We start from the raw sequence: 25,957 nt of genomic DNA on the forward strand, positions 1-25,957 counted from the left end.
AAACGTATATTAAGTACGTCTCTATTTCCCTCTCCCACTCTGAGCCACCCACAGACCCCGAGAGACAACAACTGCAATCTCCTCCACACACCACAGCCATCCGTCCAAATGGCCGCCGACGAAACAACGAATCTCAGCCATCCGATCGACCCTCGCAGTGGCTTCTGCCCAGATACCAAGACCTTCCACTCCCTCCGCCCGCGGGTTCCACTTCCTCCACTCTCCCAACCCCTCTCTCTCACCCAATACACCCTCTCTCTCCTCCGCTCCCAATCCTCTGCACCCGCGCCCACCACCACCGTCCTCATCGACGCCGCCTCCGGCCGCCACGTCTCCTACTCTCATTTCCTCGACCAAATCCACTCTCTCACCTCCTCTCTCGCAGCCTCATCCTCTCTCTCCAGAGGCCACGTGGCCTTCATTCTCTCTCCCAGCTCCCTGCACGTGCCCGTCCTCTACTTCGCGCTTTTGGCCCTCGGCGTCACCATCTCGCCAGCCAACCCACTCAGCTCCCACTCGGAGATCGCTCACCAGGTCCAACTCAGTAACCCGGTCATCGCCTTCGCCACGTCAGCTACTTCGCACAAGCTTTCGACTCTCCCCCTCGGCACTATCCTCCTCGACTCGCCGGAGTTCCTGTCAATGCTCAACAGGAATCGTCCTAACTCGGACCGATTCGACCGAGTCGAGGTGAGTCAGTCCGACTCGGCGGCCATTCTCTACTCCTCCGGAACCACCGGGCGAGTCAAGGGCGTTCTGCTCACTCACCGGAATCTAATCGCCCTAATCGAAGGTTTTTTTCGGCTCCATAGTGAGTCGCGTCAGAAACAAAACGGTGAACAGAGCGAGGAACAACCGCAGCCGGTGTCGCTGTTCACGCTGCCGCTGTTCCACGTGTTCGGATTCTTCATGCTCGTGAGGGCGATTGCAATGGGGGAGACGCTGGTGCTGATGGAGAAGTTTGACTTCGAGAGCATGCTGAGAGCGGTCGAGAAATTTCGGGTCAACTACATGCCGGTGTCGCCGCCGCTCGTCGTGGCGCTTGCCAAGTCCGAGCTCGTCGAAAAGTACGATATCAGCTCTCTCCAGCTGCTCGGCAGCGGCGGCGCTCCACTCGGTAAGGAGGTCGCCGAGAGCTTCGCGGCCAAGTTCCCCAACATCGAGATTGTGCAGGTATTAGAGCAAATCTCTTGAGTTCGGACTAATTTTCAGGCATCCCCGGGAATAGCATGTTTGAGATTCTATTTAAGAAATAGAGTTTATCAAAAAAACACTTTAAAGCTTTTGTAAAAAGTGCATTTTCGATATTTTTTGGCTTGTTGTTGGACCTTCAAAGCGTTTTTAATTTTTTTTACCAAACGGGTATTTTTCTTTCAAACGGATTTTTTAAGTGTTAAACGCATTTTTAAGCCTTTCAAACACACAGTAAATAAGGCCCTTTACTCCATTATTGTTGACATATTTTTTTTTGTTCTTTGTGTTGAAGGGATATGGTTTGACTGAGACTGGAGGAGGGGCGGCAAGAATGATAGACATTGAGGAGTCCCAGCGGCATGGTTCTGTGGGTCGTCTAGCTGAAAATATGGAGGCCAAGATAGTTGATCCTGTAACTGGAGAGGCCTTGCCGCCTGGCCACAAAGGGGAGCTCTGGTTGCGAGGGCCAACAATCATGAAAGGTGATCAACTGTGCTACCTTCTCACAATGTACTACTGCCGACATTATTCTATTACATTCAACTCATGCAACGTTTCTAATTGAGACCTGTTTTTTTCATGATTCCTAAGACCATTTGTAATGCTTCTTGTTTGATTAACAGAATCTTGTTGTCTCTGCAGGTTATGTAGGAGATGACAAGGCAACTGCTGAAACATTGGATTCAGAGGGGTGGCTGAAAACTGGAGATCTTTGTTATTTTGACTCTGATGGATTCCTCTTCATTGTTGACAGATTAAAGGAACTTATCAAATACAAAGCTTATCAGGTGATTGCCTAACCCTTCTTACAAGTTATAAACATATTATTACTCTTGTCATCTCACTCCATTTAAATGTCAAATTGCAGGTTCCTCCAGCAGAGTTGGAACATTTACTCCTATCCCATCCTGGAATTTCTGATGCTGCTGTGATTCCGTAAGTGTGCAGCCTGTCGTATTCTTCCAATGTGGGAAAGATAGATATTCCTAACTTTTCAGATTTTTGTGGCATTCTAGTGAAAATTTAGGAGTTGTCTATTAAACTGGTGCACCAAGAGTTATATTTGTATGAAAATTTCGGACCAGTTCTACCTCTCTTCTCATTGTCTGCTATCTTGGAAGCAGGTATCCTGATGAAGATGCAGGGCAGATTCCCATGGCTTTTGTGGTAAGAAAGCCTGGAAGCAATATCACAGAGGCTCAAGTTATAGATTTCATTGCAAAACAGGTGCGCTTCAAGATACATATTCAAGTTCTCTTTCCTCTCCCTCAAGTATTCAAGTTCTTTTTTTAGTTAGGCGTTTCTCTTATATATTTCCTGTGTTTGGGTTGCATTTTTTCTCTTTATAATATCTCGATTATTTATAAAGAAAGAGAGAGATAAAAGGATATGACCCTCTCATTTATTCCAGAATACAATTCAATTTTGGATCACTTGTATGGACTTGATACTCTCTGCTGTTGGGGTACCCCAATCCCATAATCAAAAGCTGTGGGCTAAATCTACTACATATTTCATACTTATCTTTTAGTCCTTCTGTAATATAATAATAACCTGCTTTTTCTACCATTAGCAAGGGACATTTTGCTGCATTTGTTAGTGTTCTGAAGTGGTGCATTTGTTCTTGCAGGTGGCACCATACAAGAAGATACGACGTGTGTCTTTTATAAACTCCATTCCAAAATCTCCTGCGGGAAAAATTTTGAGAAGGGAGCTGGTCACTCATGCTCTTTCTGCTGGTTCAGCTAGATTATGATCAATGATTAGGTTGGATTTTTGCTTTGGTGTTCTTTATAGGCATCATCTAGACAAGCTTGGATGTGTATATAGATCAGTTTTTGTCAGCTACTGATCACAATCCAACTAGATAGCCCAAGGGAGTAACTCAAACTTCTGTAATATTATTTCATTTTTCTGGGTTTTTTTTATTTCATATGCCATTTAGTGTTTTGTAATTTATTTCAAATAAGAAATTATTTGTGGAATCATAATTAGAGTTTTTTTTTTTTTTTAATTATTATTATTATTGAATGCTAACAATAATTCTAAATCTTCTTTCAGCGTGTATTTTAGCATATTATTATTGGTTGCTAACAATAACTCCATTCGATCATACGGTTCCACAAAACTAGCTTTCCTAGTTTCATTGATACGATCTGTTTTGTTTGTTTGTGGTTTCGGAGGTTGAATACTTATTAGGACATCACCAAGTGGGGAAATTCATTTATCTAGAATTGGGTGCAATGAGTTGTGTCTTGTGTGAACGAGTAGCTCGTGTAAGAGGGCGTTCGAGTCTCACCTAATTGGTGAGGTATTTAGACAGCCTGAACATTTATTTGAGCAGGTGGAACTCATTTAGACTGTCTAAGTTCCTCGCCAATTAGGTGAGGCTTGGATGCCATTTTACCTACTCTTTCATATAAGTTCACTTTTTTTACTTTGTCTAAGATCTTTAAACTCCCAACTTTGTGACCTTTTTAGCATTTAAAGGAGCTTTTTCTTAAAAGAAGGCCCAATAGTTAAAAAACAAAGGCTTGAAAAGTGATGGTAATCTAACGGTTCTGATTTAATTTGTTAAGCCCCTCCAACCATTTTCGATTAATCAACATATTTGTATTTGATATCTGTTTCCTTGCTTAAGCTTAACCCATGAAGATTCCAATTTTTGGAGAGACCGACATTAACGTCTTCTAAAATGAAAGATAAATAGCAGAGATAATGTTCAAACTAGACCCAAATTGTTTAGGGTTAAGAAAGAAAGAAAGGAAGAAAAAAACCCGAATTTGACCCGACACAGACCGTTAGGTTTGAAGCTGTTTGTTGGTTTTGTTGAATTCTTTTGTCAACAAAGCGAATGGAGATGTGAAAGCCGCCGACCTCGTACTTATTCATCTACAAAACCCCACCGAAAGGAGGAAAAAAGAAAAAGTTGAATGTGGCCTGTTTGGCAAAGGCATTTCGTTTTTCTTTTTTTTTTTTTCTTTTTTTTAAGGAGAAATTGATCCGTGTGGAAAAAAATAAAAATATTTAGAATAAAACAGTGATTTTTTTTTTTTTTTTTTAATTTAAATAGTAATAAACAGTGATTTATGAAACTTATGAGAAAAAACCAGACCTGTGAAGAGGAAGAAGAGCTCCCTCCTCCTTTTCCCTCCCCCCTACTTCCCTCTTCTTTCCTCCCCCTTCCCTTCTTGTTTTTTACTTTCTTTTTTCAGTTCATTTCTTTTTTTGGTTTTTTCAACGAGTCTAGTTGCTCTAGCCATCCCTTTGCTTATGCTGCTGCCTTCGTTCACCCTCCACCATACTACGCCGCTCTTCGCCTCCTCGAAATCAGTTAGGCTTTAGATTTGGTTTTTCAAATCTAGATCTAGTCTCCTCAACTGGTTTCGTTCAGCCACACCCTGGCCCACCGTACTCCTCGGCTCCTCAGCTGCCCATCGACGCAAAACAGCTCCATTTCGTCCACCACGCGCTAGCCAGTGCACTTCGCCTCTCTCGCCTCGGTTGTTGTAGCTGTTTCCTTTTTTTTTATTATTATTATTGTGTTTTTGTTGTTTTTTTATTAAATAAACAACAAAGAGCTAAAACCAACGCTTAGAATGAAAATTAAGAACAAAAGAACTAGGCGTTCGGATGCAAAAATGAAAATAGAACACCTAGCATTTCCCATTTTTATCACTATTTTACTTTTCACTTTTCCTCTTGATTTATGTTTTCAAATTAAAAACATTAACAAACAATCAAACATAAAACACACTTACAAAACACTCAAAATTATTTTTAATTTTATGTTACCATAACACTTTTTTCAAAAAAAAAAATACACATATTCCTTCTAATTAACACTCTATTTGCAATGTTCACCCAAAACAAAGGAATTTCTTCTTCTTCTTTTTTAAATTCCAAAAGTCAAAAGGGAGCGAAAATAGCTATTATATTTGAGCGTAAGTCTTGTGTCCATAATAACATCTGCCCATTAAGAACTACACATGATGGGTCTAAATAATAAAAAGCCGCATGCGTTTTTTCAAATCTAATTAAATTTATAGCCTATCCATCAATCATCAAAGCATAAGCCAACCACATGAAGATTACCCTGAAGCCATCAACCTCCACCAGTCCACCCTATGATAAATAAAAGAAAATTGAATGCGACTAACCGTTAATCTGTTGCTTTTTCTATACCTTTCACCTTCATTACCCACCAACAATTCTCTCTCCTTTGAATCCCATTACTCTTCGTACTTCAAACAATCACCCTTTGAATCCAAGAAAAGTAGAACCAGTTTTTCACTCTATAACACATTTCTCTCACTTTATGGAAGTTCTTCAGAACCAAACAGTAGCCTCCTCTTCACCCCAAACCCCGCTCATACTATTAGACTCACACCAACAGGAAGAACTAAACGACACACCGCTCAACCGCTCCCTCCACCGCTTAGAAACCCTTCTCAGAATCTTTGGCTTCTGTCAATACTCTGTTTTGAGCTTCACTCTCTCATGGGTCTCGTTTCTTCTTCTGGGTGTTGCGCTTCCGCTTTTGGCAATCGAGCTCTCTCCTTGTTCTGATTGCGAAAAGTATGAGATCAAAAGCTTCGAGCTTGAGATTCTGGTTTCCCAGTCTCTTGTGGCAGCCATTTCTCTGCTCTGCATTTCTCGCAATCTTCGCAAGTATGGTTTGAGAAAGTTTCTGTTTGTGGATCGTTACCATGGCCACATGGCACAGTTTCGTGAGGAATACTTGCAGAAGATCAACGTGAGCAACCCAAATCTCCTTTTATTTTTTATTTTATATCAAATTTGTTCTTTCTAGGCTTCTAGGGGTATATATATATATATATTATCAAAGATTGAATTTTTATGTTATACACAGGCTACACAGCCAAGAGCCTTCCAAATTATACATCTTCTAGAACTTGGTAATTGGAATTCTGTATTTTTTTCGTATATATATTAAAACAATTATTTTCTACCATTGAATTTGTTTATTGCTGCTGGGAAAGTCAAAGATACCTTAGAATTTTTGTAAAGCTGCTATTTCCCATCTACATATGACAATGTCCCCCTTGAACATGTCTACAGTTGTAGTTGTCTTAGACTAATTTATTGAAGGAATTTTCACTTGTATTTTAAATACGTGTTAGTTTAATAGACTAAATTGGAGGAAATTCGTTCAAGCTAGTTTAAAGGAAAACTTTGTCTATAGATATTTGAATTGTGAATTCTTCTTGTTCAGGGTTTCTTCCGCTTGTTGGCAGTGTGGCTATTACCATGTTTCCTTTTGAGGGCTGCTCGGGAGGTGATTCATACTGTATATGTGCACAATTATTCATGGTGGCAATCCGTTGCTACATTCTTTGCCTTTATGGTATCATGGACTTATTCAGCCATAATCTATCTATCAGGGGGTGTTCTTTTCAATTTGGTCTGCAACTTGCAAGTAATACACTTTGAAAACTATGGGAAGCTTTTGGAGAGGGATCTAGATGTTTCAGTATATATAGAGGAACACACTCGTCTAAGGCATCATCTTTCTAAAATTAGCCACAGGTTCCGGATTTTTCTGCTTCTGGAGTTCTTGTTTGTGACAGCTACTCTATTTGTGTCTCTTATAGAGACCACAGAAAATCGTGGAATCATCAACTTCACCAATGGCGGTAATTTTGCAGTAAGTGCAGAAAATATGTTCCTTCATAGGTAGTGGTGAGTCATAATGTCTCAAACTAGCCAATATCATATTTAAGCTCAAAAACGGATTATCATATCCGGAGGAGGCTTGTCTGTTGATATTAGGTTCTGCAAATAATACAGAAATTCAATCAGTCTAAAAGATTGAGTTGCAAGGCTCACCTATCCCTGACACCTTAGGATGCGGGATCCACCTAACTGGGTAGGTGGACCACACAACTCTCTTATCTTAAGCTGCTCAAATTTCTGTGTTATTTGGGCAATCTAATAACAGGGAATCCCAGTTCATCAACATTGTTGGTAGAAATGTGATAAAGAAAAAGTTGTGCTATCTTGGACATTTGTTCTATTTTCATTACACATTCACTTTCACGTTACAAGTTTTGTTTTATAGATGATGCTGAAATCCTCTAGGCAACATCATCATCTCTGACTATGATATGACTAGACTCTCTGACTAATTAAAAGGTCTCTAATGTGGAAGGATCACTCATAATGCACTATATTTTGACATAGGAAACCTCGAAGTGTGATGATGCTCAAACAAATTGTTCAGCAACCTTTTTAACCAAGAGATTTTCTTCTAATAATTCTTGTCATTTCATACATTTTATGTGCGGAGAAGCTCCATAGCATCCCCCAACAACTAAGTAATAGTTCAAAAAATCGCTTGGGCTTCATTCTTACACTGCTTACTCGTGGCTATGGCAGGTCTTATCCATTGTTGAGCTTCTTGGGATCATAATTTGCCTGCATTCAGCTGCAAAGATTTCACATAGAGCACTAAGTCTTGCATCAGTTACAAGCAGATGGCATGCTTTAGTTACATGCAACTCCAATGATGCTTCTCAACGGGGAAGTTCAAACAATGGCGGGAGCTTGGAGGCTGCTTTTCCAGCAGGTTCATTGCCTATAAACTACTCAGAAAGTGATCTGGATTCAATCGATTTTGTTCCAGTGCCCACAAATACTCAATTGGCCTCATGCATGTCATCTTATCATAAAAGACAAGCTTTTGGTACGTCAACAAACTATGCACAAATTTCAAAACACGATCCCCAGGGGCGAAACTAGGTGTATGGGTGGGGGCGTTAGCCCTCCAAAGTTTTAAAATTTTCTTATATTTACCGTCTAAAATTAATTTTTTACCCTTAAACCTAAATTTCTAGTTCCGCCCCTTCCCGTTCGGTCACTTGTACTTAAAAGCTCAACCTAATATACTAATTAGGTTCAGCTGCAGAATTCCCTTTTTGTCATTCTGCTATGTTTAAAGCCAACAATATATTCCTTTACCACTAGAATTATCATATCACAAACATCATCTAATCCTCCACACATGCCCATGAAGTTGTTCTAATCAAGCTCAATTGGTTCTGCAGTTCTGTATATGCAGTCCAACCTTGGTGGGGCAACCATATTCGGATGGACGATCGATAGGGCGCTGATTAACACAATTTTCTTCGTCGAACTCTCGCTCGTTCTTTTTGTACTTGGGAAGACGATAACTTTCACTACCACATGACAGTGTGAGGAACCCAGAGGCATTTTTCTTCAGTCCTTCCTGTTTCCAAGACCAGCAGTAGCACCAATTCCACCAGCAAGAGTGGAAACTATATTGCTGCTGGGTATTGTTGCTATCTCTGATCCAGATTTCAAATATAGGTATAATTGACACAAAGAGGGATTATACAGTTGGACTAATACTTGTGTAAGACCATTTAAGAAACGAAGTGCACCCGCAAACTTGATGTTGATTGTAGCTAGTTTTGTTGACCAAGTTCTGTTTATAATCCAAAATAACTTTACCCTAACTCTCTAATCATGTCAATCATAAATCTCTGATTTTGCGTTTTTAATTCTTTATGTGATTTTACCCATGTCAAGAACCCAAAAGAACTTTCCCTATAAAGAACAGGAAACATACAATCTTGTGTGGGAGTTACAAATGTATATAGTTCCAAAATGACACTAGTAAATCGCAGCTGAGGACTAATCACTGTAGTAAGAGCATAACTACGAGTACTAGAGAAACATGATGAATTACTACAAAAGGGCCTCCCCATTGGGAGTGACTCCCCTCCAATTGGAGAGCCTCCCATCACGTGTAAACAATCAATTCAATAGAAGAGAGATTTCATAGATTTGGTCTCCATTAATTTTCGTGGATTGATTGCTATTCTTGGAAGAGGAAGACAACAATAATAGTTGGCCCCATTTGAATCATTACAATTAGAGATGTCAAAGCTATTTACAGGATTCCTGAGTACTTCAACAACCGAACTCTAGTGGGGGTGATTCTTTACATCATAGAGACAATATCTTTCCCAAGTTAATGACTTTAAAGGCATATAATATGTTGACTGAACAACTTTTCTTTCAACTTTATGGAATTGACGGAATCCTTTTTAAGTGTTAATAAGTGGAAGTTAATCTCAATCCATTATTTGATTTTGAAATGTTTTCAAAAATGAGTTTTTAAATTCACTATGTATATCAATTTTGCATCATGGGTTGTGCACGAATTTTACACTGAATTCCTTGTGGATTGGACTGTATTGTGCTGTCGTTGTATTGAATTAATTCTTCATGGTTTTTCTTTCCCTTGTATTTGCAAAAAGAGAGTCCGTACTATTACGAGGGGCTGTAAAATCTCCTTTTTACAGCCACCACTATAAAATAGACACATCATAACACACTATCAAAAAACCCACAGCAAATCCAAACACCAAACCCAGTCAGAAAAGTCCTAAACACTGAACCCACATCTAGGCCACCGTCCACCTCAGTCGTGCCAGCCACTCCAGGGGAGCCCTTGCCGCTTCAGTCAGACGTCGACCTCAGCCTGTCATTACGGCCAGATCCGGCATCCCAGCACCGTCGCACAGCTCAGACGACCTTCACCTCCGCCAGACCACAACCCAGACGCGCCACCACCCACAAACAACCCCGCAACCACCTACTGGTCATCTCCAGCATTAGCCCACCATCCAAGAAGCGGCACCTCTCTCTTCCCCGTTCAGGCTACCTCACCTCGGTAACCTGTAGCCACACACACAAAGGAGCAAGATACGCGGGATGAACAAGTGAAAATAGGTTTCTTTTTGTTCTTTTATTTATCTAGACACAGGAGCACCTATTTAGTGTTTTCTTATCTATTTTATTTATATTGTACCTAGTATTTTTAGATTGTCTGCTTCTTACTAGAGGCTCTAAAAGTGAGCTTTTACAACCCATCCTAATTAAAGGTATTCCCTTGCAAAAATGCAAGTATTAAAATTATGTTTTGGAGGTGAAATAAGGTCGAGCTTATATTTATGCAGAGTGAAGTGGCCTTTTTTCTTTTTCTTTTTTCCTTCTTTGAATTCATTTGTTCACGCGTGGCTGCTCCCCTCTAGATTGATGGTAAATTCCATGTATATAGAACAAACATGAATTGATTGCACAAATGAGAATGAGATAGTAGGGATAGGGATTCCAAAATTGTTGGTCAAATGTGATAAAGTTACCTTTATCTCAATCTTGAAGAATGAAGAATTTATCACCATTTTTTGAGTGATGTCGTGAGTTCAAGCCCCACCAAGTGGGCGTGTAACTAAGTAATAAAAATAAATAAATAAATAACATCGTCAATCATAAAAACCTTGGACCTACATATCATGATCATAATAACCACCATCATCATCATCTGCAACCCGCCCCCAAATTGTGCTGCTTTGATTGGGAAACTAGAGACAATAGAGCGTTACACGGCCAAAAACGAGTTAGACTGCGTAAGAAGGATCTTGTGGTGACAATTCGTGATGGTGACTGTTTGCTGGAAAGGCCTCGGCCATTTAATTCAATTCTTAAAAAGCATCAAACCATTCAGCAAATAACTTACCATCAACACAGAAAATTGGGATGCTCCCAGAGATCAGTGGACTCCCTTCAAAGAGAATAGTTCTTTCGAGAATAATTTATCAGGAAAGCTTTTGATAGTAAGCAAAATGTAAAGACGCAGTTGAAATAGAAACATACTGTACAATATGCCATAAGCACTCCAGCAAGAAAGTTATGAACATACCAGCCAATTGCTTGCCCGAAGGATATAGTTACAGGACGAGATACATACCTCGGTTTGTATGTCAAAGGCACCGTTGTTACCAGATCAAGTGATTAGTTCCTAACTCATAGATTTACATAGACAGAAACACTAGTCAATAAGTAGGGATATAATAAAATCATACTCCGTCAAGTTAAAAAATAAAATAAAAAAGAGATGTGAATGACAACAATCGTGTATAGGATAAGCATCATGGAAGAGACATGTCCACACAAAAGAAAGGAAGGGAGATGAGAGATTCGATCTAGTGACTTCCACTTGATGAGACATGGTCTCTATCATTATCAATATATTAGAGGATGCAGGAAGAAAACTGGAATCTTTTCTTTTTATTGGCAGTGAAGCAAACAATAACCTAGAAAATGCTGAGATCACTGTTATACATGCATACTGCAACCAGAGCACCAAACAAAATCAACACTTGACAGAAGCATTGGTAAATTTACCTTGCCTTCTTCCCTATCAACCATACGCCATGTGAAATATGCAAGGGTTGAAAATGCAATGATAAGACAATTTTGAACAGAAACATAATATGGTAACCTGCTTCAGCTGTGTTAACTAGGTTCTGAAGACTTCTCTTCCACATCCAAGAGGTCACAACTTACTCACCCACCTGGTTATACCTCTACAGACCACATAAAAATATTCCATGTCAATTACATCAAGTACAATCAATTTTGAAAACATATTTACTATTTATGTAATTTTTATTTATTTGGAAAGCTAAGGGCACAGAGATTGCATCTCAACACAACATACTTATTTGAAAATCTTTACAGTAGTAGTGGATACTGGATACTAGATGCCATTTACCTGTTTACTAAATCATATGGAATTTTTACCAAAGGAAGCGAACATCACAATCATTAACAAAAACATAACTAAAGAGAAGAGTGAGAAGAAGAAGCAGTAGGGGTAAAAAAGATACTGTATTAATATTTAAAGCCATAGTTTCATCATGTACAATGAGGTATTCCCAAAATATGTCAACAAGTTTCAGTTGGAACAAATCTTGAGGAGAAGGATTGTGGATTAAAAAAAAAAAATGTTAGTTGTTATTTCACACCTTCCCAAAGGCCACTATGCATCAATCCACCGCTCTTGGCCAAGTAAACCATTCAACTTCATTGCAACTCCTTTCTCACTGCTCCTCTAAAGGATCCTGACTGTTTGTTATTCTTGCAGATGCCAAACAATTAGGTGGACACATAGTTTCTATTGCATAAAGTGAGAAATTGCTCTATTAGGTACTATCAAGCAGCCAGCTACCTATGCTACCTCTCTTGGCCATCCCAAACAGGAAAATTTAGCTTGAAATCCGATCTGGGAAGAGGAACCTCACGAAACCAGTCATGCTTGAGAGCAGCCTCTGCTGTTATCCGCTGCAAAGACAAGTAAAGGCTTTCATAAATTTCGTGAGCATGAAATTCCTACTAGGTGGAACCAAACTTGAATTCAAAGCTTTGTAAAAAAAAAAAAATTTACCTTATCCGGGTCATAGGATAAAAGTTTGTTCAACAAGTCAAATCCCAAATTAGAAAGAACTGGAGATCCTGTGAAGGATCTGGCAGGAAACTTCTTCCGCAATAGATTATGCCTGAAACAAATTCAGCAATTATTACTATAAGAGAGAAAAAATGTTGATAACGAAAAAGTCCTGTAGATAAAATCCACAGAGCCTGAGCAGATTCATCCCAAGCAATAAGCTTTGGAAACACTGCCACATGGGTATTACAAAGAAAGAAGAAAGCCACAACTTAAATTTAAGATTAAGATGCATAAAGATATATACTTACATTTGCTTTATATTTGGTCTAACTCCTGGCAATTTTTTTAATCCAGGCCAAATCTCTTCATTTGGTGCACCAAGAATTTGGAAAATCTGCAACATTTTAACCCATTGCGTTACTGGAAAACCCAACATATAACACACAAAACATATGTAACTAATAGGAAGCAGGAATAACCTTGCCAAGCTGATCTACTTCATTTTTCCCTGGGAAAAGTGGTTCCTTTGCCACCAATTCAGCCATTATACATCCCACTGACCACATATCAATAGCGGTTGAGTACTGCTTTGTGCCTAGCAGAAGTTCAGGTGCTCTGCAGAGGAGAACAACAAACAATTATTTGATGTTGCCAAAACTAATATGTAAGAATTTTTTTTTTTTTTTAAAAAAAAAAAAAAAGCAGCACACCAAAGTGGGAAAAGATGGGCTTATAATGCAACAATCATAACCAGACAAAAACCAGATTTCTATGTCAACTATGCAAGCTTCTGACATGCATGCAAAAAAGTCTAAACATAGAAAGATCATGACTGCTAAATCAAAACAGAAGCTCACCTGTACCAAAGGGTGACCACAACAGGTGTATATGGCTTCAAAGGGCTTCCATACTGGCGAGACAACCCGAAGTCGCAAATTTTCAACTCACCCTCCTTGCTCACAAGAAGGTTTGATGTCTTCAAATCTCTATGAAGCACCCAATTTTCATGAAGATACTTGACACCCTCCAAAAGCTGTAGCATCAAGCACTTAACCTCGCTTATGCTAAAAGGCTGTTTCATCACCTCCACTAGGGCCCTGAGGTCATATTCCATGTACTCCATAACCATGAAAACAGTACCAAAGTCATCCAAGACAACTTCTTTAACACCAACAACAGAAGGGTGATTAAAAGAAGAGAGAATATTTATTTCCCTCAAAGATGACAAAGGGAAACCACCTTCCTTTTCTATACCCATCTTCACCTTCTTCAAGGCCACAATTTGCCCTGTCTTCTTATCCTTGGCTTTATACACAATACCATAAGTTCCTTCGTTTATTTTGTTAATCATTTCAAACTCATACACACTTCTGCAACCCTGAAGCATGTTTATGCTTCTTTGGGTACCGATGCTAGACTTTTCAATCTGATGGGAATCACCGCTGTCCTCTGAGTCTGATTCTGACCGGCTAAAACCAGCATCTTGTTTGCCATCAACATCCATATAATCGTCTGAAAACTCATTTTCACAAAATGCATCTCCACTAACGTGTACCAAAGAGTGACCTTCTCCATTAGAGCCAGATGACCTAGCCCTACCACCTCCTGAGCTTTCTATTTGAATCTCCCCACTCTCAAGACTCGACCTCCTTTTGTCAGGAAAATCTTCGCCAACAGACAAGTCCTTCGGAGAATCACAGTCAGATGCCCACCTTGACATTGTGATATTCCGTGCTTGAGCAAACTCATCCTCTTCCACACAGTCATGTCCAAAGTCAGCATCCTTAAATTGCTCCGAAGGCAACAAGGGAGACAAATCTGCTCGAGAACTGAATTTAGAAACACCGACAAACACATCCGTCACAGCAGGCTTATTTGCCGAACTCTCCAATCCCAGAATCTCATCTCCTGAGACAGCAGGCTTCAAAATACCCACATTTGAAACATCATCAAATGCCACACCATCCAAACTAGCTGCAGACTGACAAGGAGGAGACAGCAGAGTAACTGGAACAACTCTGTTTTTAGATGATATCCTCACATCCTTTTCTTTTCTATCCCATACAATTGGCGAGAACTTCCTCTTTTTCTCTGGAGGTACCTGAACCCCATCTTCGTAATCTGTGACTTCATTAACTCTAGACAACTCATCATGCTTTCTCTGTCCGGTTCTACTACCAAACACACCTCTTCTAGACCCTGAATCGCGAGCTTTCGATGAATAACGGTATTCATTATTATGTCTGGCACCACGATCACAGTCCCTACCGAATTCCACAACAGAGGAACCATTCCTGTAATAATCATGCTCTCTTTTGGAATGCTTATAAAATTCCCTTGTCCTTGAAACATCAACTCCCCCTGCCGCCATGTGATTCACAACCACAACTCTTCTCAATCAATATAAAAAACTCAAGCAAAAAATAAGAAACACAAAGCCTGACCAGACTCAAAAAAGATTCCAACTGCCCAAACCCTAACCCACCCACAAATCAACAATTCCAGAATACAAACCAATAACCAAAATCAACAATTTTATTCTTTTTGTATTCACTTTAATACTATGAAACCCTAACCAATCCTAACCCCAAAGCAACAATTCAATTTCTTGAATTTTTCTTTAAAGCATGTAATAGATAGAATGAACAGAGACTGTATATGAAAATCAGTACACGCACGATCAACAATTCGTGAAATTAAGTAACAGATATCAGAATTAGGCAGACAAATCGGAGATTCCAGCTAACGAGTCAGGGCACGAACGAAACCCTAGAAATCAATTTCGTGCTTTTATTTGGTAGCGTCGCCCTGAGAAATTCACAGGTAATCGAAAGGCCTTACCGGTGAGAGAAACCAGAGAGAATCGGAGTAGCTACGACGGAGATCGGAGAGAGAGATAGAAAGAGAGTCGGCGATTCAAACACAGCCTCAGAGGGTTCTTCGTGTGTTCGTAAACGCGTTTTGTGGTTCAGATATTCTTTGACCGTGGCTTATATACTCGCTATAGAGGCGGCGGCTTGGTATCAATGCTACCCTTTTGGGCTTAGGAATTCCTCTTGGGCTAGGGAATTTTGAGGCCCTATAAATGGAAACATGACATGTTTAACTCAAGCCCAAAAAGAAATTCGACCTTATTATATGGGACAAAATTTTCCTCTAAATTGGGTTTGAAGAATTTTCTCAAATCACATTCTACAAAATTAACGTGTATTTAAAATGCATGTGTTTTTTTAATAGAACATGTAACTCTCATTGTTACATGTCTTTTATATATATATATATAATAGACTGCATTACAAAAATTTCCTCCAGCTGAATTTGGTGAAAACTTTGTCCTATATAACTATATTAAGATCTTTTAAATTTTATGTATGACTTTAATATGGAATTATTAAGATTTTAATAGTCATTTAGTTAGTTTAAATTTTATCATCTTACCATATAGCTTAATATGACAAATTAAATTATTAAAAAAAATTACGGATTATCTAATGATAAATAATAAAAATAAAAATAAAAATTGTTGAGACTATATTGAGTTTCACGCTCGCTAACATGGTAATTTGAGCTGTATAAACTGTATAAGTCCAGGAAATATCGGCTATGTTGCTAGTATTTTTGTTTTTAATTTTAAAAAATGTTTTTATGTATGAAGTGTTTCCGTAGTGGATGAAAAGTGTTTTTTTGCCAAATTTCTATTTGAAAAGTGTTTTTATGGAGGGAAAATTTGTTTATTTTGTGGAGTTTATATTAAAAATATATACCTATTTTTAGAGAGCATCTTCTATCTGGATGAACCGTAATACCTTATTGTTATAACTTCTTATGAGATATTGCCATATTGGCACATCATCTAAAACCATTAAATGCAATAAACATGAAACAAACAAGTAATCTTATTCTTAAAATTTGTTTAAAAAATAAAAAATACCAATAGACAAAATTTTAGTTTTCTGGTTTTCCCCTTTCAAGAGAGTAGAGACCCACAGATCTTGTCTTAAAAAAGTAAAAAACCCACCACCTCCTCAACCCAATGCCTCTGAAATCCACCTAAAGCCATCGTCTTTCAGTTTAAGTTTCGTGTCTTTTCTCTCTCTATTTTCTCTCTTTAGAAAATGAGTTTTGCTTTGATTGGAAAAATGGGTAATATTTTTTGGCGACAGATTTTGACGGTGAATATTGATGGATCCCAATGACACTTTTCCAAGAGAGTTTCAGTAGATCAACTTTCATGAACCATAAAACATCATGTTCCAAGAATGTCCTCAGAAATTTCGAAACCCTTGTAGTTGTATAGGTGACACTCTATGAATCGTGTGCATACATTGCACACGGTGAGCAATCGTGGGTCTACAAGCTAAGGCTATCAATTTTGACACAACTCACGAACCCAATATGAACATGACACGAAGTTACATGGTTTGAGACCGTTTAAGACCCGATAATTTTTGTTTTTGGCAAGTCACTACCAAAAAAAAAAAACCTAAACCTAAAGCTAAAGAAGTAACGATGATGATATGATGGAGTTTTGTTTCTGTTTTCTTTATTACTTTGTTTTTGTAAGTTCCTTTGTACTATCTTTTTTTTAATATGGTTTTACCTTAATTGGTAAGTGATTTGGTGTTATGAGTTTAATTCAAAGAGATGAAGTTGTTATTTAAATAGACAATTCCCAAGTCATATACCATGTAAACTTTATAGTTTGAACTTAATTTGCTATTTGCTATGATGGAGTTGATAATTGCTAATATTTGTGAATGTTTTTATTGAATGCCAATTTGTTACTCTAATAGACAATTAAAAATTTTTTGTTTTTATTACGTTGTGAATGTTTTTGCTGTGAAAATTTGTTAATTTACTAATCTAAAAAACAATTAAACCAATGATATTATTATTACATCACTTTTCATTCAAACGTGTCAAATTACTTAATTATTTTTCATGCCGCGTCCGTATTTGAGTTGAGGCTAATCAGGTAACGGATTAACCAGGTTGTGTTCGGGTTGACCCGCCAACCCATTTTGCCACCCCTACTACAAGCCGAGCAACTATGGGTGATACTTTGCAAACTGTTGGACGTGAGTTTTTTCTTGGAGGACTGCTCAAGAAATTAAGTCCTTATTTGCATTTGGTGCTTTTAGCTTTCATGTCAAATCTTTATTGAATGCTATAAAAATAGGTTTTTAAAATGCTTTTTTTTTATTTATTTTTTTAAGCACATCCTAATCAAAGGTTTTCCATGTTTTTATATACGAAAATATTATTTGTTTTTCTAGAATTTTTTTGGTCTAAAGTGAATATTATTTTTTAAAAAAATAAAAAAGAAAGTGACACTTATTTTTCTCACTTAATTTTTAGAAAATAATATCCGCCTAGAATAGGACAAGACAAAAAAATACCTAACAGTTTCCTTTTATATACGCCTATCTTTTTTTCTTTTTCTATTTTTTGGGTTCTTCATTTAGTTTTTCGAATTATAGATTGATGCATGGCAATTACACATAGGTTATTCTCATGCATGGACACGTGTCAGTGTCCCAGTAATCCACCGAATGGCAACGATGCGCACCTCCCGAGGCAGGCACAAGAATCAACATGACCCGCCTTATCCTCGCCGTTCATCTACAATACTTGCGTCACACCTGATCATCTTACGCACAAAGATCCATGCACTCCAATATAGCCCATAACCGATAACGCCATACATGCTCATCCCCAACTCTCACTTTTCTTTCTATATATATCTCACGCTACCCTTCACTCTAAAATCACACAAACAATTGTACATTTTTGTGCAGAGGAAGAAAAAGAAGAAGAAGATGATGGACCTTGGGACATACGGCAATTCCACGCCCATGGCTGAGAAGGGTGTCACGGGCGGCTACGATGTGCCTGAAGGAGTGGACATCAGGGGGCGCTATGATGAGGAGTTTGCGAAGATCCTGACCGTGGATGCTCTGCAGTTTGTGGTGGATTTGCAGAGGGAGTTTCGAAACCATGTGAAGTATGCGTTGGAGTGTCGCAGGGAAGCTAAGAGGAGGCACAATGAGGGTGCAGTGCCGGGGTTTGATCCTGCCACAAGGTGCGTGAGGGAAGGGGAATGGACGTGTGCGCCTGTCCCGCCGTCTGTTGTTGATCGGAGGGTGGAGATTACGGGACCTGTGGAGAGGAAGATGATCATCAATGCCCTCAACTCTGGTGCTAAAGTTTTCATGGTATATATGTTTCATGTATTACAACTTTCTGGTGCTATCATTTCTCAAGCTTATAAACAAATTTTACAAAAAAATTTTACTATATGATATGGCATAATATAATTAAGTTTCTTAAAATTTAAATTTACGTTATTTTCAATAATATTGTGCCACGTCATATTGTAAAAGTAAAAGTTTGTTGATAAAATCTTATTATATATATATATATATGAAGAATTTTGTGCATATAGTTTTGAGGAAATACGATACACCCAATAAAATTATATTAATTATTCAAATTTATGATTATTAATTATTCAATATAGGACTTGCTCTTTTACTATTACATGTATCTATTTTTAACAATTTTCAGTTTTAGTAACTAGACCCCGTTTGGGTCTGGACGTGTTCTTTGTGTCTCAATTTTAACTATTCCTAGTAATTTTGTTGTCCAATTGCTCTCATATAGTTTGTATGATGCTCACCTATTTAAATAGATAGGTTTCAAATAGCCCTTCTACCCGTTGGACAGGTGGGCCTATATAAGGACTGTCTTATATTTTGTGCTCATATTGCTAACAATTGGGGCATATTGCTAACAATTGGGGCTCATCTATTCAAATAGGTCTCGAGTCGCCCTTCTACATGTGTGGGTAGGGTACTCTATAAAGACTCTTTTACATTTTTTCTTCAGATTGTTAGGAAAAAAATTGTAGGGAATATAGGTCCCTTAAACTTGAGTTTCATAAAGGGTGAGACCATTTATAAACTTTCTAAGAAGTTGATGGGAATCCGATCCCTTCACTGAAATTTCATAAGGAGTGAGACCATTTATAAACTTACCCATCTTGGTAGCATAATATATAGGAGCCTTAACTTTGGTAGAATTTATCCCAAATACATAAAAATTGTACTCTGCTAAAGCAATATGAACTGAGAATTGAGCTGTTGTCTGTCTCCATAGGCTGATTTTGAAGATGCACTGTCACCAAGTTGGGAGAATCTCATGAGAGGCCAAGTAAACTTGAAGGATGCTGTGGATGGGACTATAAGCTTCCATGACAAGGCCAGGAACAGGGTCTACAAGCTGAATGATCAGACCGCCAAGCTTTTTGTCCGCCCGAGAGGCTGGCACCTACCGGAGGCACACATTCTCATTGATGGCGAGCCTGCAACCGGTTGCCTTGTGGACTTTGGCCTCTACTTTTACCACAGCTATGCAGCATTCCGCCGGACCCAAGGTGCTGGGTTTGGGCCTTTCTTCTATCTCCCTAAAATGGAGCACTCAAGGTAATTAAGGAGTTACAAAAACAGTTGAAAGTTGCTGAGACATATCAACGAATTGCAAAGCCAGACCATGCCATATTCAAATCATGCATATTCCCATTTCAGAACTTCATTCAATTTCAACAATGAAGTCATTCATGTACTTGTCCTAGGGATAACTAAAAACAGAGAAGCAAGTATTTAATACAGCAAAATGCTTTCAACTTCCATTTTTAGCTTTGGAAAACAGCTTAAAATAGTTGTTCTAGTTGCCGTCTTTTAAATCAATCATTATTTTAAAAGTTTAATCGAATAGTGGGTATGTAAAATGTAGAGTTGAGGTTGAAACTCGAGACTTTGCTATGATATAATATTAAATCACAATTTCTTCTAAAAACTTAAATTGATAGGAAATAATAACTTTAATTAATATTTTAACAAGTTTAATATCTATAACTTTGAAAAACAGCTTTGAAACAAGCTCTCTCTTATTGGCAGGGAAGCAAAAATATGGAACAGCGTGTTTGAGAGGGCAGAGAAGATGGCAGGGATAGAAAGAGGAAGCATCAGGGGCACTGTTCTAATTGAAACACTTCCGGCTGTCTTTCAAATGGATGAAATCCTGTATGAGCTGAGGGATCACTCTGTGGGTTTGAACTGTGGAAGATGGGATTACATCTTCAGCTATGTCAAGACTTTCCAGGCTCATCCGGATCGCCTGCTACCAGACAGGGTTCTAGTTGGCATGACTCAGCACTTCATGAAGAGCTATTCTGAGCTCCTCATTAGGACCTGCCACAGGCGTCGTGCGCATGCCATGGGCGGCATGGTATGTATCTTTTGTTAAATTACCAATTATCTCAAAAGTCTAAGCAGATAAAAAACTCTCTCACGTGCGTGTGTAATATTTAATTGAAATTTGATGAGAATGACATGACAAAATTCTAACTCAAAATACCACGTTAAATCACTACTCATTCTAAAATCTTAAACTTGATAGAATTGATCAATTTAATCATTTAATTTATATTCTAACATTGTTATCCTCCTCTGTGTAGCTCTGTATATACTTTGAGAATTTCCTGGTTGCAGTTGGTTTGAAAAATTAAAGCTCCATTAATCTTTTACTTCTTGAACAGGCAGCACAAATTCCTATTAGAAATGATGCAGCAGCAAATGAGGCAGCATTGGATCTGGTGAAAAAGGACAAGCTAAGAGAAGTGAAGGCAGGGCATGATGGAACCTGGGCAGCCCACCCTGGACTGATCCCAGTCTGCATGGAAGTCTTTACCAACAACATGGGAAATGCACCGAACCAGATTCAAACAATGAAGCGTGAAGACGCGGCCGCACTGACTGAAGACGACCTCTTGCAAAGGCCTAGAGGAGTGCGCAGCATGGAAGGTCTCCGGCTCAATACCCGGGTTGGAATCCAGTATTTGGCGGCATGGCTTACCGGATCAGGTTCGGTGCCTCTTTACAACCTCATGGAAGATGCTGCAACTGCTGAGATTAGCAGGGTTCAGAACTGGCAATGGTTGAAATATGGAGTGGAATTGGATGGAGATGGGCTTGGGGTGAAGGTGACCAAGGAACTCTTTGGGAGAGTGGTGGAAGAAGAGATGGCTAGGATTGAAGGAGAGGTTGGTAAAGAGAAGTTTAAGAAGGGAATGTACAAGGAGGCTTGCAAGATATTCACCAGGCAGTGCACAGCCCCAACACTGGATGATTTTCTTACTCTAGATGCTTATAATCACATTGTGATACATCACCCCAAAAGATCATCCAGGCTCTGAACCGGTTCACTCAAATCTCCTTTCGTTGTTTGATATGGTGTTTGTCCTGCCTTGCTACTACTAAATAATAATTCCTTCCCATTTCCATAGCTGTTTCATGATGTTCTTGCTTCTATCTGTACTAAAAGATCACATAAAGACAGTTCATATATGTATGTCAAAAGATGTTTCTGTTGGATCATCTCATCCAAACAAGAACCGCTCAAAACAAACTGAAACTTCAGCACAAGAAAAGCACAAACCATGAATCAATCCAATATAAGAATAAAGCAAAATTTTGAATCTCTCCTGATAAGCTGTTGTATCTCTTGTAACAGAGTTTACAAAGTTCAATAATATGTACATGAGTATCCTTCAAAATGAATAGCATGAATTAAGCTATATTAGAATTTATAATTTAGAGAAGAGAAATGAGAACAATGAAGAAAGAGTTAGAGAATTAAAGTGGTACGGCCTATGGCCTACATATATACATCAAAGCCTTTTTATGATTATATTTTTTCTTGATATTTTTAATTGTGTACAATACTTTATTTATAGAGAAAGAATATGAACGTTATAGTAGTATTTTCTACTTTTACATTTACAACAATAAAGTTAATTTATCATTTGTAACTCTGATCTCTTGAGTTATTGTAAGTCTTAACTCTTAAGTTTTTTGTTTCTTGAGTTATTATAACTCTTATCTCAATAAGTTACATAATAATAAAATAATAGAAATACTTCTTTTCATTATATTATGTAATTTATTTTGTGTATATCTTTGTTGAGTCGACACGAATTCGCCCTTAATTAAAAATGATAAAAACAAAATTGATAAGTAAAAGTATAATTTCAAACCTTACTCAAGTAAGAAATAAGAGCTATGGATCGGGATCCCCAGCAATAACTGGGGAATTGCCAAGAAGTTTTTTTGTTAACCTCAACCGTCCAATGTTATCCAACGGCTAGTGACATGCCACTAAAAATATATATATATTATTTAAATTTAAAAAATAAATATAAACTAAAATAATAAATAAATAAATAAAATAAAATAAAATATTAAAAAAAATGGGGTGATTCGGCCACCCTATCTCAGCCTGGGAGTGGCCAAAGCCACCCTCATGGCCCTAATAGGTGGTTCAGTCACAGCCTAGGGCAAAAAAAAAAAAAAAATAATAAATAAATAAATAGGTTTGGCCCTAAGGGGTGGCCAGTTGGGGTGCTCCGGCCACCCCCTAGAGCCAAACCCATAAAAAATAAAAAAATAAAAAATAAATAAAAAAATAAAAAGGGTTTGGCCTCGAGGGTGGCTTAAGGGCCATGGGGCCAGTTCTTGGGGTGGCCGAACTACCCCCTATAGCCACCCCCAACCAGCCCTTGGGCCACGTCCTAAGCTGAGATGGGGTGGCTGGCCACGCCATCTTTTTTAATAATTTATTTATTTGTTTATTGTTTTAGTTTATATTTATTTTTTAAATTTAAATAATATTTTATTATTTTCTCTTTAGTGTGACACATGACATGCTTGTAGCCGTTGAATAACATTTGGCGGTTGAGATTAACAAAAGAATAAAAATAAATAAATAAAAAAATTATGGAAAACTTCTCAGCAGATCCCCATCCAAGAGCTATACCAGGCTACTAGCCTACTAGTGCGTGGCTGGTGCCTACACGACAGGTGTCACAAAACCCATCATTTGTATCCAACTTAAGCAAAGATGGAATTATTGAAAGCAGTGATAGATAATAGTACTATTCTCAAATATAATAATGCCAAAGGGCAATTTAATTAATTATTTGCTTTCATGTGTTGATATACCATTGGCTGGAGAAAGCTCAAATCAAGGAGGGTGTTCCAACATTGCCGGTTAACTTTTGACTAAATATAGGCTTAAAACCTTCTACTATAAGCAAGAGACCAATATGGTAATATTTTTTTTATAGTAATGTTACAGATCGGAACCCCTCAAAGTTTCTCCTTTTGTATTGCATAGAAAACACATGAATTGGAATCCTACCGGTCCCTTCTAGCCCAGTGATTTCCTAAAATCAATGACCTCACATTTTTTCCCCAAAGTTGTTGTCGTAATCAAAAAGTTCGATCTGGTTTATAGAGTAGCCAAATGGACGGTAGAGATGCAAGCCACAATGAAAAGATTTCTTACAAGATACGCTTTATTAAATTACATATATAATATACACTCTGCCCATCATTATCGATCTTATGAAAGACATTATGCAAATCATTAAAGCGTCAAATAGCGATTGTACTTCGGATTACGCGTGGCGATATATAGACGAATGGAAATTAAGCCCCGTAATTATATTATAGTTATGAAAATAAATTATATTTATCATATTTTCAAAAATCATTTGTAACATTTTGTCCTTCAATATTTATATAAAATTTTTAATTTTTTTTTTAAAATATTTAAAATATTCATGTTCAAATTTTTAGAAAAAGTATTTGAGAAAAATATTGACAAATTATTGACACCAATAATTTCTCTTAATAAAATAAAATAATTATGAGATAAAAACATTAATTAAGTTGAGGTGATCAATAAATAATTAAAGAAATAGTGGTCATAAGTGGATCACAATACATATACGTGGGAAATGTGGAAGCTTAAATATCTAGAAGGTGACCTAACTCTATTGGTACATTTTCTTTTTTCTGGAAACTCCATTGGTACTACATGCATATTCCAAAACAATAGACACGAAGGTGGTCTTGTCGAATTGGCAATTGAAACAAGTCATAATCAACTTTCATGTGATATGTCAATAAAGAGAACAATATTTATACTCCATCATTCTCAACCAAACAACCTGCCATTGAAGATATCCACCATCAGCTGCTGCCACTAAAATCTCAAGGAGTGGTAATAATCATTGAGCACATGTTGCAAACTGGTCATTTTCAATAACATTTTTAAAAGTATTTTCAATATTTTTTTTCTATTAGGATCAATCTTGGAAATGATTTTTTCTTGGAACCTTTATTTCCTTGTTGCCTAGAAAAAGAGAGATAAAAAACCCGCCATTAAAGGAAATTTATACGTATAACCTATACATATATACAAGTACACCATATTATGGATGGGACATGCAGCAATCATACTCGAGCAATTCATGTGAAAGGGTAAGTAAGCCTTTATTTGTTTAAATAAGTGTTTAGATAGCTTGATTATGTATCTGAACAAGTAGAAATTTACATGCCATCTCATATAAACTGCCCTTATGGCATGCGATACAAACAAATTATCGCCCCATCTAAATCAAATCATGTGTTTACACAAAATGGAGACTACAAAAATAAACACATGAGACGTCTAATTAATGGAGACTATACACCCCATCTAGTTGAAACGTGCACTATAATAAGCCCTACTAATATATGTTAATAGACTAAAAACTCTAGCCAAATTATGATTAAAGTTTCTTAAATTCGTTTATAAAGCTCAATTTTACTTGGCAAATAATCAGTGTAGGGCTTAAGTTCTCATAAACTCGTTTATAATCAACCCACTTAATAAGAACAGCTCATAATTTCTAATATAAAACTAACTTTATAGTTTCTAGAATGTTATATACAATTAATATACATATATCCCGGTGAAGTTATGTAGACCAATAATCCAGGATTCAGTGTACGTAAGTTACGTAACTATCAATGGTCTATCGTCCCCCCAACATATTCCAGAATCCAGACGACATGACCTAATTATGATATATACCTAAATTTAGAAACTGAAAGATATTTAAGATTATTGTCCTGCCATATGAGTCATATGACGCTGTTTACTTTCCATGTCCATCTTATCTCATGTCTTTGTCTCCAGAAAGTCTTCCACTCTCTACCAACCAATACAGGTCGCGTCGGGTAGACATGCTACACGACAGGATAACGTTGCAGCATGGATAGAATTCTAAGATGAATAGAGTTTGGTTTTTCGATCACTGGTTGGGTTTGCAGAAAATTTCTCCAATCTAATCTATTAATTAGCACGTAATTTTTTTATATGTATTTTAATAAAACACATGAGAATCATATATGCGCTCTAAAAATACATGTCGGTATGTGATGCAGGAGAATAATAATAATAAAGTAGATTTATTATTTATGCTTTAGTTTTCTTTTGTCCCGTGCCAGTATACCTGTTTAATAAAATAAATTGGTTTATCCAACCCAATCCATAATATTTATGTGGCATAAAAGCATCCCTAGGAACCCTAAA

At 37.6% G+C, this 25,957-nt stretch overlaps 4 protein-coding genes across 8 annotated transcripts; 3 read left to right on the forward strand and 1 right to left on the reverse strand.

Moving 5' to 3' along the window:
* LOC132174901 (4-coumarate--CoA ligase-like 9) lies at window positions 1-3,115 on the forward strand. The gene is made up of 6 exons (XM_059586643.1): window positions 1-1,173; window positions 1,487-1,676; window positions 1,837-1,982; window positions 2,063-2,130; window positions 2,319-2,421; window positions 2,825-3,115. The coding sequence occupies exons 1-6, from the start codon at window positions 109-111 to the stop codon at window positions 2,948-2,950; spliced, it is 1,698 nt and encodes a 565-aa protein (XP_059442626.1). The 5' UTR covers window positions 1-108; the 3' UTR covers window positions 2,951-3,115.
* A 2,356-nt stretch (window positions 3,116-5,471) lies between these two features.
* LOC132175906 (uncharacterized) lies at window positions 5,472-8,684 on the forward strand. The gene is made up of 4 exons (XM_059587996.1): window positions 5,472-5,950; window positions 6,431-6,862; window positions 7,594-7,900; window positions 8,262-8,684. The coding sequence occupies exons 1-4, from the start codon at window positions 5,513-5,515 to the stop codon at window positions 8,402-8,404; spliced, it is 1,320 nt and encodes a 439-aa protein (XP_059443979.1). The 5' UTR covers window positions 5,472-5,512; the 3' UTR covers window positions 8,405-8,684.
* Window positions 8,685-10,348: 1,664 nt separating this feature from the next.
* Window positions 10,349-15,447, reverse strand: LOC132173670 (cyclin-dependent kinase G-2-like). Of its 5 annotated transcripts, none has more exons than XR_009439338.1 (7): window positions 13,333-15,447; window positions 12,955-13,090; window positions 12,784-12,869; window positions 12,473-12,584; window positions 12,257-12,369; window positions 12,054-12,153; window positions 10,349-11,612 (listed from the first exon to the last, which is right to left on the reverse strand). XR_009439338.1 is itself a non-coding variant. In XM_059585234.1 (5 exons), the coding sequence occupies exons 1-5, from the start codon at window positions 14,844-14,846 to the stop codon at window positions 12,262-12,264; spliced, it is 1,956 nt and encodes a 651-aa protein (XP_059441217.1). In that variant the 5' UTR covers window positions 14,847-15,447; the 3' UTR covers window positions 11,898-12,261. The 5 variants fall into 5 exon arrangements, 1 of the variants encoding a protein (XP_059441217.1); XR_009439336.1 differs by having other exon boundaries at window positions 10,349-11,044; window positions 11,528-11,612; window positions 12,054-12,369; XR_009439337.1 differs by having other exon boundaries at window positions 10,349-10,607; window positions 10,763-11,612; window positions 12,054-12,369.
* A 2,760-nt stretch (window positions 15,448-18,207) lies between these two features.
* Window positions 18,208-21,820, forward strand: LOC132176672 (malate synthase, glyoxysomal). Its single transcript, XM_059588943.1, has 4 exons — window positions 18,208-18,690; window positions 19,634-19,959; window positions 20,434-20,764; window positions 21,075-21,820. Exons 1-4 carry the CDS (start codon window positions 18,295-18,297, stop codon window positions 21,729-21,731), a joined length of 1,710 nt encoding a protein of 569 aa, XP_059444926.1. The 5' UTR covers window positions 18,208-18,294; the 3' UTR covers window positions 21,732-21,820.
* Window positions 21,821-25,957: the final 4,137 nt, after the last annotated feature.

Source organism: Corylus avellana, chromosome ca3 (assembly GCF_901000735.1).
Source record: "Corylus avellana chromosome ca3, CavTom2PMs-1.0".
Taxonomy (NCBI): domain Eukaryota; kingdom Viridiplantae; phylum Streptophyta; class Magnoliopsida; order Fagales; family Betulaceae; genus Corylus; species Corylus avellana.

What these genes read in the sequence shown, in the direction of transcription:
- LOC132174901 (XM_059586643.1), top strand. Translation starts at nt 109, where the DNA reads ATGGCCGCCGACGAAACAACGAATCTCAGCCATCCGATCGACCCTCGC. An exon ending in CCAACATCGAGATTGTGCAG is followed by an intron (nt 1,174 to 1,486) that starts GTATTAGAGCAA and finishes TTTGTGTTGAAG; the next exon opens with GGATATGGTTTGACTGAGAC. An exon ending in TCAAATACAAAGCTTATCAG is followed by an intron (nt 1,983 to 2,062) that starts GTGATTGCCTAA and finishes GTCAAATTGCAG; the next exon opens with GTTCCTCCAGCAGAGTTGGA.
- LOC132175906 (XM_059587996.1), top strand. Translation starts at nt 5,513, where the DNA reads ATGGAAGTTCTTCAGAACCAAACAGTAGCCTCCTCTTCACCCCAAACC. An exon ending in AATACTTGCAGAAGATCAAC is followed by an intron (nt 5,951 to 6,430) that starts GTGAGCAACCCA and finishes CTTCTTGTTCAG; the next exon opens with GGTTTCTTCCGCTTGTTGGC. An exon ending in CCAATGGCGGTAATTTTGCA is followed by an intron (nt 6,863 to 7,593) that starts GTAAGTGCAGAA and finishes TGGCTATGGCAG; the next exon opens with GTCTTATCCATTGTTGAGCT.
- LOC132173670 (XM_059585234.1), bottom strand. Translation starts at nt 14,846, where the DNA reads ATGGCGGCAGGGGGAGTTGATGTTTCAAGGACAAGGGAATTTTATAAG. An exon ending in GTGGTCACCCTTTGGTACAG is followed by an intron (nt 13,091 to 13,332) that starts GTGAGCTTCTGT and finishes TCTCCTCTGCAG; the next exon opens with AGCACCTGAACTTCTGCTAG. An exon ending in AGACCAAATATAAAGCAAAT is followed by an intron (nt 12,585 to 12,783) that starts GTAAGTATATAT and finishes AATTTGTTTCAG; the next exon opens with GCATAATCTATTGCGGAAGA.
- LOC132176672 (XM_059588943.1), top strand. Translation starts at nt 18,295, where the DNA reads ATGATGGACCTTGGGACATACGGCAATTCCACGCCCATGGCTGAGAAG. An exon ending in CTGGTGCTAAAGTTTTCATG is followed by an intron (nt 18,691 to 19,633) that starts GTATATATGTTT and finishes CTGTCTCCATAG; the next exon opens with GCTGATTTTGAAGATGCACT. An exon ending in CGCATGCCATGGGCGGCATG is followed by an intron (nt 20,765 to 21,074) that starts GTATGTATCTTT and finishes CTTCTTGAACAG; the next exon opens with GCAGCACAAATTCCTATTAG.